Source organism: Myotis nattereri (genome assembly GCF_964212035.1).
Source record: "Myotis nattereri genome assembly, chromosome: 3".
Classification (NCBI taxonomy): domain Eukaryota; kingdom Metazoa; phylum Chordata; class Mammalia; order Chiroptera; family Vespertilionidae; genus Myotis; species Myotis nattereri.
Genome location: NC_138077.1, coordinates 199,727,380 through 199,741,711, shown reverse-complemented (window position 1 = coordinate 199,741,711; position 14,332 = coordinate 199,727,380). Strand labels below are relative to the sequence as shown.

At 56.4% G+C, this 14,332-nt stretch overlaps 1 protein-coding gene across 1 annotated transcript in view; it reads right to left on the bottom strand.

The window, feature by feature from the left end:
• Positions 1 to 3,321: 3,321 nt before the first annotated feature.
• The window catches only part of SLC9A1 (solute carrier family 9 member A1), a 50,563-nt gene continuing 39,552 nt past the window's right edge, over positions 3,322 to 14,332 (bottom strand). The window contains exons 3-12 of the mRNA XM_081085296.1: positions 13,048 to 13,298; positions 12,058 to 12,275; positions 10,672 to 10,874; positions 8,884 to 8,973; positions 8,412 to 8,482; positions 8,119 to 8,292; positions 7,732 to 7,846; positions 7,510 to 7,611; positions 5,671 to 5,743; positions 3,322 to 5,083 (exon numbers count right to left, since the gene is read on the bottom strand). Of these exons, the coding sequence (XP_080941422.1) occupies positions 4,752 to 5,083; positions 5,671 to 5,743; positions 7,510 to 7,611; positions 7,732 to 7,846; positions 8,119 to 8,292; positions 8,412 to 8,482; positions 8,884 to 8,973; positions 10,672 to 10,874; positions 12,058 to 12,275; positions 13,048 to 13,298 (1,629 nt within the window). The 3' untranslated portion in view covers positions 3,322 to 4,751. The remainder of the gene's footprint in view (positions 5,084 to 5,670; positions 5,744 to 7,509; positions 7,612 to 7,731; positions 7,847 to 8,118; positions 8,293 to 8,411; positions 8,483 to 8,883; positions 8,974 to 10,671; positions 10,875 to 12,057; positions 12,276 to 13,047; positions 13,299 to 14,332) is intronic.

The following is a 14,332-nucleotide window of genomic DNA, read 5'->3' as shown; positions in this document are numbered from 1 at the left end:
AGGTGTACAATTCTATAATACATCATCTGTATATTGCATTGTGTTCACCACCCCAAGTCAAGTTAAAGCTTTAAACTCTAATCCAGTAAAATACATATAACCCACATAGGAAACCCTTTGTAATTTTTAAGAGTATAAACGACTCGTGGGGCCAAAAATTTGAGAGCCACTGCTCTAGAGTGACCTGCTAGCTACCTATTGGCAGGCTGACCTCATTGCCCTCTTGTTTCATAAAAGGAATAGTTTTTGTTACCTCATGGTAATAAATATGTATTCCAGATATGGACTTCCTGCCTGCAATGCTTCTGCACCATCACTTCTGGACTTTCCAGAATACCTGATTCATCACGATGCTACCCGCACATGCCTATCTTCATGATAGGGTGAAGGGCATATGGCCTCCCCCCTGGAACACACTGGACTTACAATGTGGCCTGTCACTCAGAGCTGTTGACTGGATAGTCAGTACCAGCCGAGAGACACCACCTGCAAGGCTAGGTTATTGACGGCCAGGATGCAGTACATGCTTTAAATCTGGGGTGGGGAACCTTTCTTCTGCCAAGGGCCATGTGGATATTTATAACATCATTCGAGGGCCATACAAAATGATCAACTTAAAAATTAGCCACTATAGTTGGTCAAACATTTAATTAACTCACCCTTAATGCCCTGGTAGGGCCAGACCGAATGATTTCATGGGCCGGGCGTTCCCCACCCCTGCTTTAAACCAATGGCCAATATATGGCTCCACCTCTCTCACATCCAGAACCCAGAGGCCCAGGGACCACGGGGTAGAGATGGGGGTGGCTCTTCCCACTATTTTTCCAAGTAACCTACCGGAGAAATTTTTGTTTTCCATCCCCTCAACTTTGTGTTCAGTGGATTTGGAGTCCTTGGTGCCCAAAGGAGGAATGCTTACTTCCCCAGGGAACACAGATATGGTTTCTTAAACTGGAAGGTCTTCCCACTGGTCTTTTGTTGTTATTGTTGTTAATCCTCACAAAAGGATATTTTTTCCATTGATTTTTTGAGAGAGTGGAAGGGAAGGAGGGAGGTGGGGGAGAGAGAGAAACATTGATATGAGAGACACATCAATTGGTTGCCTCCTACACACACCCTGACCAGGGTTGGGGATCGAACCCACAATCCAAGTATGTGCCTTTGAGAATCGAACCTGTGACTCTTTGGTGCTGACACTCTAACCACTGAAAAACGCTGGTCAGGGGCCCACTGGTCATTTTGAGCTTTGTATGTTACTGAATCAAAAGGCAGAGAGGGGTATCAACTGTACCAGAAGGGCTGGGTAATCTGGATGACCAGAAGGAAAAATGGGAGGTGGGCAGGAAGGCTATGTCTGCATCCAGGATTTACTGGGTGCCTCTCAGATCTCCCAGTACAATTATGACAGTTATCAGGAAGCTTCACAACCAGACAAACCTTAGATCAATAAGAGCCCGAATTGCCTAGGAATAAAGGTTTAGGACACCCCCCCAGGTAATGAACCTAATAAGTGCTGGTCACTGGTAAGAGGAACATGGAGAGGGTGGAAGGACGATGCATAATTGCTCACTTAGACCTGTGACCAGATACAGCAGGGGCGCTATAGCAGGTTTTTGTTATTTCCTCCTCCTGTCTTATTGAAGGAGCCTTAGTGATGACTTAAAGTTTTAAATTTGGCTCAAGGTGAGAATGACTGAAGGATAAGGATATGGTCAATGTGACAACAGGTCCTGTTGGAAATAAACTTTCTTTCCCTTCCATTTAAAAAAACTGAGGTGAAACTCATCCTATATAATAAAAGGGTAATATGCAAATTGACCAAACAGCAGAACGACCAGTTGCTATGACCCTCACCGACCACCAGGGGGCAGATGCTCAACACAGGAGCTGCTCCCTGGTGGTCAGTGCGCTCCCACAGGGGGAGCACCATTGAGCCAGAAGCTGGGCTCACGGCTCACAGCTGCCAAGCACAGTGGCAGTGGCGGCAGCACTAAGGATGTCCAACTGACGGCTTAGGCCCATGGGGAGCGGGCCTAAGCCATCAGTTGGACACCCCCCGAGGGCTCCCAGACTGCGAGAGGGCACAGGCCAGGCTGAGGGACCGCCCCACCCCTCCACCCCCGCACTGTGCATGAATCTCGTGCACTAGGCCTCTAGTATAACATAAAGAGAACCATTTTAAAGTGAACAATCAGTGGCATTTAGTACTTTCACAAAGTTGTGCAAGCATCACCATAATCGATTTCCGAAACTTTTTCATCACCCCAAATTGAAATTCTGTAGCCATCGGGACATGAGCTTTGCATCTAAAGGACAGAGTGGATGGTGGGGGACACAAGAAATTGCTCTGCTCGGATACCCTGCTCCCCTCTAAGCCCATTCTCCCCTTGCTCCACTTACTGGAAGGCTGACCCGTGTGGATTGAATTCAGTGAAACCACTCAGAGGCCTTTCATTCTGGCTTCCAGCTGGGTCTGGCCAAGGAGAGGCCCCAGCAGGATCCAAGGCAGAATACTTGTCCAGTGGGCCCATGCCTGGCAGGGGCTCCATTCTGCTCCCCAGGGCTGAGGCTCCAGCAGGGCAGCCCCCTCCCACGGTCACAGCTCTCTCCTTCACCCTTCAGGTATAGCGGTGGTAATGGCTTCCCGTAGTGTGAGCTCCCTGGGTCCCCCCCTGGTGGGTCCCCTGCCCCTGCCCACACCCCTGTAAAAGATCCCTGAGTTGAAGGCTCTTCAGTATCCTTTGAACATACCATCCGTTTCTTGGTGGGGCACCAACTGATAGAGAAATGGCATGTTCCCCCTACAGTCCTTGGCACTGAATACTTCCGATTTCATGGGTCAGATCAGCTCTGTACAGAGGCCCCAGGCTGGGCAAAGGGGACGCTTCCTGGGCAGCCCAGGTTCCAACACCGTGACGCAGCCACACTGGTCTTCTTGTTAGATCCTAGGGTGCTGGCTGTGCAGCTCCCAGTCAGAACACTGGGCAACACTCTAAAACAGCCTTCACCTGTTAACCTCAGCTCGTTCTTAGGATATCACTTGGGAGAGTCCTCCTCACCACCCCCGCCTTTCATTCACAAACACATTGGGTTTCCCTGGTTTATATGAATGTTTGATGAATCTGCTCTCCCCGAGGCTGGGGGCCGGGAGCGCTCTGCTCTGCTCTCGGCTGTGTCCCTGAAGCCTGGCCCGCAGTCACAACCACAGCAGCAGCTGACGGGGACTGAGTGTTTCTCTGTGCCAACCACTGAGCTTAGCCTTTCAGGTCCCCAGGCCACCCTCCGCCCCAAAGCCCCTGTTCCCAGGAAACAGCCCTCAACTCTATTAAAAACTCATATGGATTTATTAGAATATGAAAAAATTTTGGTTTCTTCTGTACAGGCGGCAGAGCAGCAGCAGCTGTGGTGGCTTTGAACATGGCTGTCACGTCACCCTTACATGGTGACTCCTGCCCAAAACAGCACTTGCATGGAGAGGGGACAGATGAGCACCCGCTGCCCAGTCCACTGGGAAGAGGGACTCTGACTATTGCACGACCCTGGGGGAGGGACCCGGGGAGGACAGACACCACTCCCCCTGGGCCTGGCCATGGTAGCAGTGGGGATGGGAGTGTGTGCCTGTGGGCAAAGGCCCCTGGGAGCCTAGGACTCTGCCCCCCACCAGCCCCAGCTGGGTGCGGGGAACCTAAGAGGGAGAGGTTCCTGGGGCCGATGGGAGGGGTGAGAGAAAGAACAGGCCAGCAGGACTGAGGGGCAGGCCCAAGAGCAAAGGACCAGACGGCCCAGCATCTGTGAGTGGGAGAGGACCATGACTGGATATGGGGGTTCACTTCTGAAATCAGGGTCTTGGGGCCACAGTTACGGGTCCAGGAGGCAGAGGACCGACTTGGAGAGTGCTGGGCAGACAGGCCCAAATGAGGGGGATTCTCTGGAAGAGGGCCATGCAGGTCAGGGGAGGCCCCCCAGCTCCCAGCAGCCCCTGCTCTGGTGGGAGAGTCTGTGGTGGGACAGGCATGGCCAGGGGCTTTGAAAATGTTTTACAAACAGGAATGGCCTCTGTGCAAACAGATCATACATGGAAGTGGGACAAACAAAACAGGTAAAAAGGCAGCACTGTCTGGAGCCCCTGATGGCCTCTCTCCTGACACCAGCCACCGAGCGCTCACGGGTCCCCGTGGAGCAATCTGGAAAGCTGTTACTCACGGTCCAAGGCACCCCAGCTCCGCACAGAGAAGCTCAGGGGTGCAGCTCTGAGAAGGGGCGTGTCAGGGTCGCTGGCCAGGATGACAAAGCTGGCAGGGGGGTGGATCGGATATCTGCTCCCCCTCATCTTTCCTCCGTTAATGAAGGGCCTGGCCTAGGCCAAGAGCGGCCTGGGCTCCTTCCCTTCCCAGGCGGGACCCAGGCTGAGCCAGAGGCTCTTTGGTTAGAAACTAAGACTGTTTGCATGAGGAGGTGACGGAGGAGGGGGCACCGAGGTCCGGGAAACTCGAGGCCCTCCTCTGGGGATGGGAGAGAGCCGGACAGGAAGGGGCAGGTCTGCTCACAGCCCAGCAGTTCTGCCGAATGGATGGGGAAGGCAGTTCTGGTGGTGGTGGCGGGGGGTGCTTCCCAGGAGGCAGGGGGAAGCCGTGCTGGGCCCAGCTGCCATGCAGGTCAGGAAGGAGGAGGGGAGGCCCCCCAGCTCCCAGCAGCCCCTGCTCTGGTGGGAGAGTCTTTGGTGGGACAGGCATGGCCCACTGGCCCCAGCGCTACTGCCCTTTGGGGATGAAAGGCTCTCCCTCCCCAGGCTCAGGGTGGGGGCCTGGGTCGCTGAGGCAGCGCTGTATCCTCTGGGAGCTGGGGCTGTCATTGGGCCCAGAGGTGAAGACGTCGTCAGTGCCAGGGGAAGGGGGCTCCTTGGTCCGTATCATGATGCCCCCGTCATCATCCTCCTCATCAGCCACCCTGGGGTCTCGGTTCAGCCCGAGGACCTTGCCCTTCAGCTCCTCATTCACCAGGTCCACAGACTCGGGTGACTGCGGGGAGGCGGGGTCGATGGTGATGACTGGCAAGTCAGCCTTCGGCTCATAGGCCAGCGGGTCTGGGGACCAAGAACAAGGCACAGTTGGCTTCTGCCCCTGAGCCCTGCCCAGCATGCGCCCAACCTCTCCCGTGCCAGCCGCTCCCACAGAGCCCCTGCGAGGGCAGCAATCCTGGTGTCTCGGGATTACTCCTCGTGGGCCTTTATGAACCCTCATCAGATAGTCTATCATCCTGTCTGGGACCTCAAAGGCAGGGCTGTGTTCCTCTCCTCACACCCGGGGCTCCCATGCATGTTCCCCGTCAGACCAAGAATTAGGGCTCCTTCCCGAGTCACTGACACCCCGGGGACCCAGGCCTAAGAGAAGGTTCGCCCTCGCTTCCTCCACCTGGTGGAGGTCCCAGTGGTGCTGCCCTCCTGCCAGGCACCCAGCTCCCCGCACAGACCTCACCGTCAGCCCACGTGGAGCACCTCTGTCCCTGGGGGAGGAGGAGGGAGGGCCATCCCCCACCTCCACTGGATGTAGGAGGAGCTCAAGACTTGGGAGGAGGTCAGTGAAGGAGAAGCCTGTCCTCCCTGCTGGCTCTGGGAGGCCCTGAGTACCCAGCCGCCAGGCCCCTCGCCAGGCACCCTGGGCCCTGCCTTACCTGAGCCGATGCGGGCCCGAGACATGGTGGGCGAGTCCAGTTTGTGGGCCGGCACTGTCAGGTAGTTGTTGATCTGACAGAAAGAGCAGACAGGTGTGAGCTCAGGCAACCCCTCTAACGGCCCTGGAGGCGGCTGGCCACAGGTGTGCTTGGGGACCCGCTCCCCCCTGGCAATTCCTCATTAGGCTGTGCCATGCTGGCACTTCAGGGGTTCCTGAGGGCTTGGCCCAGGCTCCCCCTCAAGCTATGCAATCTCCTGGGTGGCCCTGAACCTCCTGCGCTGCCCTGCCTTTCCCATGGTGCCACTGTCCCGGTCTAGCTCCAGCCACACCTACCCTCGAGGTACAGATCCATAAAGTCAACTCAGGAGTGGACACCCGGGTCCTGGATGGACCGCATTGTGGATCGCAATGCCACATGTTGGAATGAACTCAGTTTCTTACCTCCCCTCATAACCTTGTTCCTTTCTTGGCTGTCACAGCCACCACTCCCACCTACCCCAATCAGAAGGTAGACGTGACCCCTGATCCTCTTCCTCTTCCTTTAGCCCACCTCAAACTGATGACCAAGTTCCCCCTCCTAAATGCCCCTGGACCCCCGCTGGTGTTGCTCAGTGGTTGAACCTTGACCTATGAACCAAGAGATCCCTGGTTTGATTCCCCATCAGGGCACATGCCCAGGCTGCAACTCGATCCCCAGTAGGGGGCATGCAGGAGGCAGCCGATCGATGTTTCTCTCTCATTGATGTTTCTGGCCCTCTTCCCCTCTCCCTTCCTCTCTCTCTAAAAGTCAATAAAAACATATTAAAAAATAAATGTCTCTTGAATCTACCCATTCCTTTCCATCTCCCCCTGCCACCACCCTAATCTGGGTTGCCTCCACCCCTCCCCATGCCACTCCCTTACACAGAACCCTTCATGGCTCTCCATGCTTGTAGAATAAAGCCCAAACCGTACTCCATTAACAATCTTCCTTGAAAGCTGAACCCTCTGTTTCCTTTTTAAAATATTATTTTTAAAATTTTTTTTACATTTTTATTGATTTCAGAGAGGAAGGAAGGGGAGAGCTAGAAACATCAAAGAAGAGAGAGAACCACTGATTGGCTACCTCCTGCATACCTCCTACTAGGGATCGAGCCCGAAACCTAGGCATGTGCCCCTGACTGGAATCGAACCTGGGACCCTTCAGTCCACGGGCCAACACTCTATCCACTGAGCCAAACCAGCGAGGGCTGAACCCTCTGTTTATAGAATGGGCCACATTCTGTGATTGGGAACTTATGCACATGTTCTCCCTTCTGCCTGGACCTTCCTTTGCCCACACTCCCCCCATCGTGGCTCTGATTCCTAAGCTTACTCCACGCCCTCCCTCAAGGCCCCTTCACTTCCTGTCCTACATGGGCCTCTGATGAGAAGTTTCGTAAGGGAGGGACTGGGCTGACTCACACTCGGATTCACAGAGGCTTAGCACTTAAAGGCCGCTCAACAAATGTTTCCTAAATGAATGAATGAATGAATGAATGAATGAGGTGTGCCTTGCTTTGTGATTTTGGGCACCTGTCTTTTCCCTGGGCCTGTTTTCTCACGAGGAAAAGAGGAGTCAAAGCACAGATGCCGGAGGATGTGATGAGGGGCCTGGACTCTTCACTGCCCCTAGCGGGGAGGAAGGCTTTCTGGAACCTGCCCTGGGCTCAGCGTTCAGCTTTCGCAACAGGTGGAGAAGGCAAAGAAACAACACCCCCAGATCAGAGTGTTCTATCTGCAAAAGGGCTTAGTGACGAGGATGCAGGAAGAGGAAGGGCCCAGAGAAAGGAAGGAGCCACTCCAGTCCTGGACGCACCCTCTGTTCCAGTTGCCGGGCCTTCTGTCTCCGGAAAAGCATCTGGTTCCAGGCCTCCTCGTAGGGGTCTGCCACCAGCGTGTGTCTGTTGTAAGACCGCAGCTGCGGAAGGAACAGCTGTCAGGCAGGGCAGGCCCCGGACAGGTGTGGGGCAGGGCTGGGGCCGCCGGGGGGCAGAGGGGCTCCTGTCCTGAAGGGGGGTGGGCGGGAGCAGCCCCTCACCCGCTGCCTGGTCTTCTGCAAGTTGTTCCTCAGGATTTTTCGAATCTCCTCCTCCTTGTCCTTGGAGAGTGCTGGCAGGATGCGCTCAGCAGGCAGGTTCTTGGGGTGGATGTTCCTGGGACAACACGACACAGGTTAGGTCCCCAAGAAAATGCCTGTGACCCTGGAGCCTTCCGGGCTGGGCCAGAAGAAAGCCACTCAGGGGAAGGCCTGGGTGGGTGGGCAGAGCCCCAGGTCCGCAGTGTGACCCTGCAGCCCTCACCAGCCCAGGCAGGGTGACAGAGGGGCCCTGCTCACCGCCCCCAGCCCCAGCGTGGCCTGCTCCAGGTTGGTGTTGAGGGGGTTAGTGCGGGTGCAGAACCTGCCAGGTTGGCCACTAGCACTCACTGCATGGAGACGGTGGAGACAGCAGAGGGGATCTTGCCTATGCCACCACTTTCCACCAGCTCAATAGCCTGCTTCATCTCCATCTTGTGGTAGAAAGCGATGAGCTGGGGCTCCTTGGAGCGCTCGCCGGCTATCAGGCACTTCTTCACATACTTCTTGTTAAACCGGTTGAGCCTGGGGGGAGAAGGGAAAAGGTGGATGGAGCCAGCTCCTCGGGGTGGGGCGACACCCAGGCCCTGGGAGACCCTTACCTGCCCCTCCCCACCCACATACCCACCAGGCCTGCCACCTACTTGTCCTTCCAGTGGTGGTGGCCGTAGTGGCCACAGATGTCCTCGATGCCTGTCAGAAGGTGGTCCAGGAACTGAAACGGGCCCAGGGCAGGTCAAGCCTCACTACTGGGCTCCTTCCCTGCCAAGACTTCTGAGGAGGCCCCCCACCTTCAAAACCAGTGCTTCTCTGCTCAGGTTAGCCCTGTAGTTCCAGAAGCAGCCAGCAGGTGGTGCCCATACCGCACTCATCCTGAACCCCAGTGGCACCTCAAACCCTCTGCCGCTGAGGCATGGCTGAACTCCCTTCTCTGAACCCACCTGGGCCTGAGGCTCCCTCCTCAGGCTCCCAGCTGCTCATACTACACCTCCCTTTGACCTGTGACCTCAAGAGGCTCAAGGACCACCTGGTCCTGGGATAAGGGCCAAGGCATGGACTCAAGGACTAGCTACTCCCCAAACTTTCTCCTGCAACCGAGGGCCCGGCTTCCAGTACCTGCGTGTGGATCTCCTCGTTGATGGAGCGCTTCGTTTCTTGCTTTTTCTTCACAGCCAAAAGGTCTACCAGGGGCCGAATGGTCATACCCTAGGGGGCAGGTGGGTGTCAGGCCTCCATGCAGCCTCCCATCTCCCCGGGGTCCCCTGAGGCCGGCATGCCCTCTGCTCCAAGGCCCCCAAGATCTCAACCTCCATGTGATCATTTCTATAAAGGCAGGTCCCCAAGGCCGCCTCTTCCTGAAGACAGTCAGAGGTCTGAGAGCCCACCCAGCCACATGGCTCACACTGGTCATCTAGCCCAGGCCAGGGGTCGAGGGCCTGGGGTGAAGGGTGGGCTCCACCACAGGCGTGTTCTACAACCCCAAGAAGGCTAATGGGGAGGACCACCTGGGCTCGGCCTCCCTGGCAGGACTGTGGCCGAGGGGCACCAAGCAGTGGCGGCAGCAGCAGCTAAGTGGACTGCGCACTGCCTGTGCCAGAGCCGGTTGTTTTACTAGGATTAGCTCCTTAACGCCTACAGCACCCGTAAGGGGGAGGTTCTTTCGCTCTCCCCGTTTCACAGATGAGGAAACTGGAGTTCGGGGGTTAAGTAACTTTCTAAGGTCTCACAGAAGTAGAAGAGCTGGATTCAAACCACCTCAATGCTGCCTTCATTGAAAATGGACTTGATAAGCCATTAGCATATACAACTGCAAAGGCAAGGTGACAAAATAGTTTTGAGGTGTAAGCAGGGCAAGGGGACAAAAGAGGCAGCCCCGTCTCCTCTTAAATCAGGAAGTAAGTGCCACCCCCAGGCTTCCTCTACATTTCCTCCTCCTGGGCAGGCAACGATGCTTGCCAGGATTCGCGTCCCAGGAAGACGGAGGGGATGGCAGGGTCTCGGAGGCACAGGCAGTATTTTCTCACTTGCCCACGGTCACAGGGCAGGTAAGGCGGACTCACACCATCCCAGGCGGGGCTTGCGTGGGGACTAGAAGCAGGGCCGGGGAGGGCTCTCAGCTAAGCCCGGGTCATTCAAATGACAGAAACCACTGCCCGCGAGCGGGAAGGATTCTTCAGGATCATCTAGGCCAGGGGTCCTCAAACTACGGCCCGCGGGCCACATGCAAATACAAATATTGTCTTTGTTCCCGTTCTGTTTTTTCACTTCAAAATAAGATATGTGCAGTGTGCACAGGAATTTGTTCATAGTTTTTTTTTAAACTATAGTCCGGCCCTCCAAAGGTCTGAGGGACACTGAACTGGCCCCCTGTTTAAAAAGTTTGAGGACCCCTGATCTAGTCCAATCCCCTCACTTCAACGATGGGGAACTGAGAGCCAGAAATGGGAGGAGGGTCTTTCCCAGGGTCACGCAGACAGCAGCAGAGCTTGGGCTGACTCCAGACCTCCTGCTGCCCGGCTCAGCAACCTTTCCAATTCCCTGTGTTCCCATCTTACAGATGCAGAAACTGAGACCCTAAGATATTAAGTCACTTCCCTAAAGCCCTATAATGAGCATCGTGGGCCTGATAACTGTACCTACTTCTCTCCCACTGGGTTCCTAAGTTAGGCATCATGCTCACTCCTTTATACTCCGATTGGTCACTTCACAATGACGCATCACAATTTCCCCTTAACAACTGAGGAAACTGAAGCCCAGAAAGGAGGAGTGGCTTGCCCAAGGTTGTGAAGCAAGTTATTGGTGGAGCTGGGACTAGAACCCGTGGCCCCCTCTTGGGTCACATGCTTCCTCTTTCCACTGGCAGAGTCGGGTCCCTGGGCAGGGCTGCTCCACCCTGTCCAGCACCTGCACAAACACGGTGAAGAAGATGACGGTGATGATGGCAGTGAGGAACAGGTCGCACATGGGGAAGTGCTTCTTGTCCAGCAGGTAGCCCAGGGAGAAGGCGATGGCCCCTCGCAGGCCGCCGTAGGCGATGATGAACTGGTCCTTGGGCGTCAGCTTCACGATGCGGAACTTGTTGATGAACCAGGTCAGGCCCAGCACACCTGCCGGGGGAGGAAGAAGAGGGGTCAGCTGTCTCCAGCCCCTCCTGGCTTCCTGTCTGCAGGAAGCCTCCACTGGTAAGCCCCACCCAGTTCACTCATTTCCTGGGCCCCTCGGACCAGGGTGCTCTGACTCCTTCAATCCAAGAGCTGGGTGGATTCTTAAAGGGCCCCCCAACCTGGATGTATTGTAGAGACATCAGAGGCCTCCAGTGGCCAAAGGTTGGGAGGAGGATGGGAAAGAGATGAAACAGGGTGAAACCTATTAAATAAATATGATGGGTATACGGGGTCTACTTTTCTCTGGTTTGAGATTTTCCATAATAAAAAAATTACACAATGCAGAGTCTGGGTCCAACCTCAACCCTCAGAATCTGTGGAGGACGAAGCAGCAGACTAGGGGTTTTAAACAGTGCACCAGGGAACCCTGACGCCCGTCAGGCTCAGGACCACGGGCCTAACCGCGGAGCGGAGTCAGCGAGGTGCAGGGCGAGGAAGCAGCAGGTGCCGAGGGAGGTGCGTCTGGAAAGTGTGAGCGCCCGAGGGCCGAGGCCTGGCCCGTGTGCAGCCCCAGTGGCAGCGCAGCTTTGCAGGAGCTGAAGTCACCGGCGCCCTGGACGGCACGGGGACACTCGCGGACCCGGCGGTGTGCGCCTCAGTTCCTTCCTCAGATCCAAGGGGCCCAGAACCGCGGGGTCCCTGGGGCCCCTCCACTCCGACACACCCTGACCGTCTCCCCAGAGATCAGACTTGTTCCCCGAGGGCCGGGCACAGCCTCAGCCCTGCGGAGAGGAGGACTGGGGAAGCCCTGCTGTCCGGCTGTGCTGGGAACAGCCAAGCACCAACCCTGGCCCCTACACACGCACACACACATGCACACACTAACACACATACACACGTGCGCACACACACACGCACAAACACACGCGCACTAACACACATACACATGCACACACACGCACAAACACACATACACATGCACAAACGCGCGCACATACACACGCACACACTAACACACATGCATGCACTAAAACACATACACACATGCACACACACAACACATGCACGCACTCACACACACTAACACACATACACACACACACACATACACACACTAACACACACGCCCGCACACGTGCACACACACACACACACACCTCCCCTGGCTCCGGCCCGGGGACCTCACCCAGCACTCGGGCGATGAGGCAGAAGAGCAGGGTGCTGATGACAAAGGTCCAGTTCCAGTGGTGGGAGCCGGCCACGGTGGAGACGCCGAGGAAGATGAAGATGAGGGTCTCACTGACACTGCTCCACATCTTCAGAAAATACTTGATGGTTGTGTGGGACTTGTGGGAGATGTTGGCCTCCACGTAGGGGCGCATCACCACTCCCGAGGCAATGAGTCTGGGGGTGGGGAAAAGCAGGGTTCAGGGCTCGGAGCCGAGCTGCACCCTCCCAGAGGCCCTCCGCTGCCGGAGGCTGACAGCGGTCTGTTGACTGAGCTCCTCTTATGGGCTTTCCACGCCTGCTCTCAATCCTTGTAGCCCCGCATATTCTTGTACTTTATAAGATGAGGGAAACTAAGTCGCCTGCCCACTGTCACACGGCGGGTGAGGGACAGAGCTAGGACACAAACTAAGGTCTGACCAGCTCCAAAGCCTGTGCCTTGTCCCGATGCCACGGTGCCTCTCTGCCTGCCTAACAGGCATCGCTGACACCTGTCCGTGGTTGGGGTTTACTCCCACACCTGGGCCCACGGGCCCAGCTTTCTCCCTCTCACCCCGAATCCCGCAGTCCAGCTCCACCTCTGCACTTCCAAAGTCCTCCCCTCCTGGGAACACCTCTGCATCTCCCTGTCTGACTTCAAGACCCAGCTGAGGCCTCAGGACCTCCAGGACTCCTCCCTTCAATTGCAGCCTTGAGCCTCCTGGCTGGGGCTGCTGAGGGGAACGGCTACAACCAAGGGCTTCCTTTGAGACAAATAAGGGAAAAAAGCAGCAAGGCTGGACTTCCCAGAACTTTAAAGTCAGTGCTTCCAGGGGTGGTTCCAGGGCCTGGAGCCTGGCGCTCCATCTCCTCCCTGGAGTTGGAGGCTGAGCCCTGGGGAGCTCCCCTGTGACCCTACGGGCCCAGGGAATCCAAGTGGGGGGCCTCCCCGTGCCACGCCCAGACTCACGCCATGATGCCCGACAGGTGGAAGATCTCAGCTGACAGGTAGGCCATGTAGCTGTAGAGGAAGACGAAGAGCGGCTCGATGACACGAATGTGGGCAGTGAATCGGGAGGTGAAGGCCGCGATGACCCCGTAGACCACGCCCACAAAGACCCCGCCCAGGGACACCACGAAGAAGCTCAGGAAGCCGAGGACGATGTCCACGATGCCCACGCGGTCATAGTTGGCAAACTCCTCAAAGAGGTGATACAGGACCTGCAGAAGGTAAGAGGCTGGTCGGCAGGAGGGCGGGGTCCTGCCCCAAGGCTCCCTGGGGTCGGACCAGTGTGACCCCATCCCCTCCATGACCATGGCCACAAGAAGAGGCCACATGGTAACAGAGAAACCCTCGTGCCAACAGGTGCTCAGAGGACCTTGCTTGGGCCCTGCAGTGCCCAGGTGGTTATGAGGGGGGCCCTGAAGCCCACCTCTGGGCTGGGCTCGGGCTCTGCTGCTCCCTAGAGGAGTCACGAGGCAGACTGTTCAGTCTCCCTGTGCTCGTTTTCCTCTCCACAAAGTGGGGTAATAGGACCAACCTCACAGGGCTGCTGTGAGGGCTAAACTAGTTAATAAAGGCAGAATGCCCAGATCCGCACCAGTGACAGTGTTAGCTGCGCCTGGCACTGCTCTGTGGGCCTCTCACTGTGTGATTTGGGCAGATCAGGACCCTCCTTCAGCATAAAGCAGGGAGGGTTCAGACAATGAACTACAACAGGATTTCTTAATCTCTGACACTTTCTGAACATACATATGGCCAGGCCGTACCCTGGCCGGGGACTCTCTGCCGGGGGTGGGGTGAGGGGTGGGGGGCGGACAGAAATCTCTACTCAACAAGCTCCGCAGGTGGTTGTGATGAACAGCCACGTTCAGATGCTGTGAATGAGAGGTTCTCTAAGGCAGCCCCACCTCCTGGACTGGGAAATAAACAGTCGCTGTAAGACTTCGGTCAGATGTCCAAGTGGCACTTCAGGCACTGGGGAGCCCTTTGACGGTGGTCACCCTGCTTGGCGCACAACAGCCCTACGAGGCAAGCGGGCCACGGGTGCCTGCCCCCTCGCTAACGGGGGCTCAGAGCGGCCCGAGCCCGGGGGCAGCAGAACCGGGCCCAGAACTAGTTCCCTAGCAGGTTCAGCTTTGAGGTTCTGCCCCCTCTCAGGTGCTGGCTCTCTGACCTGTTCCTAGACAGGTGCTAGGAGACCAGCTAGGAAGTTTTCAGACAAGGGGGCTGCAAGGATCCCCGAGAGGAGACC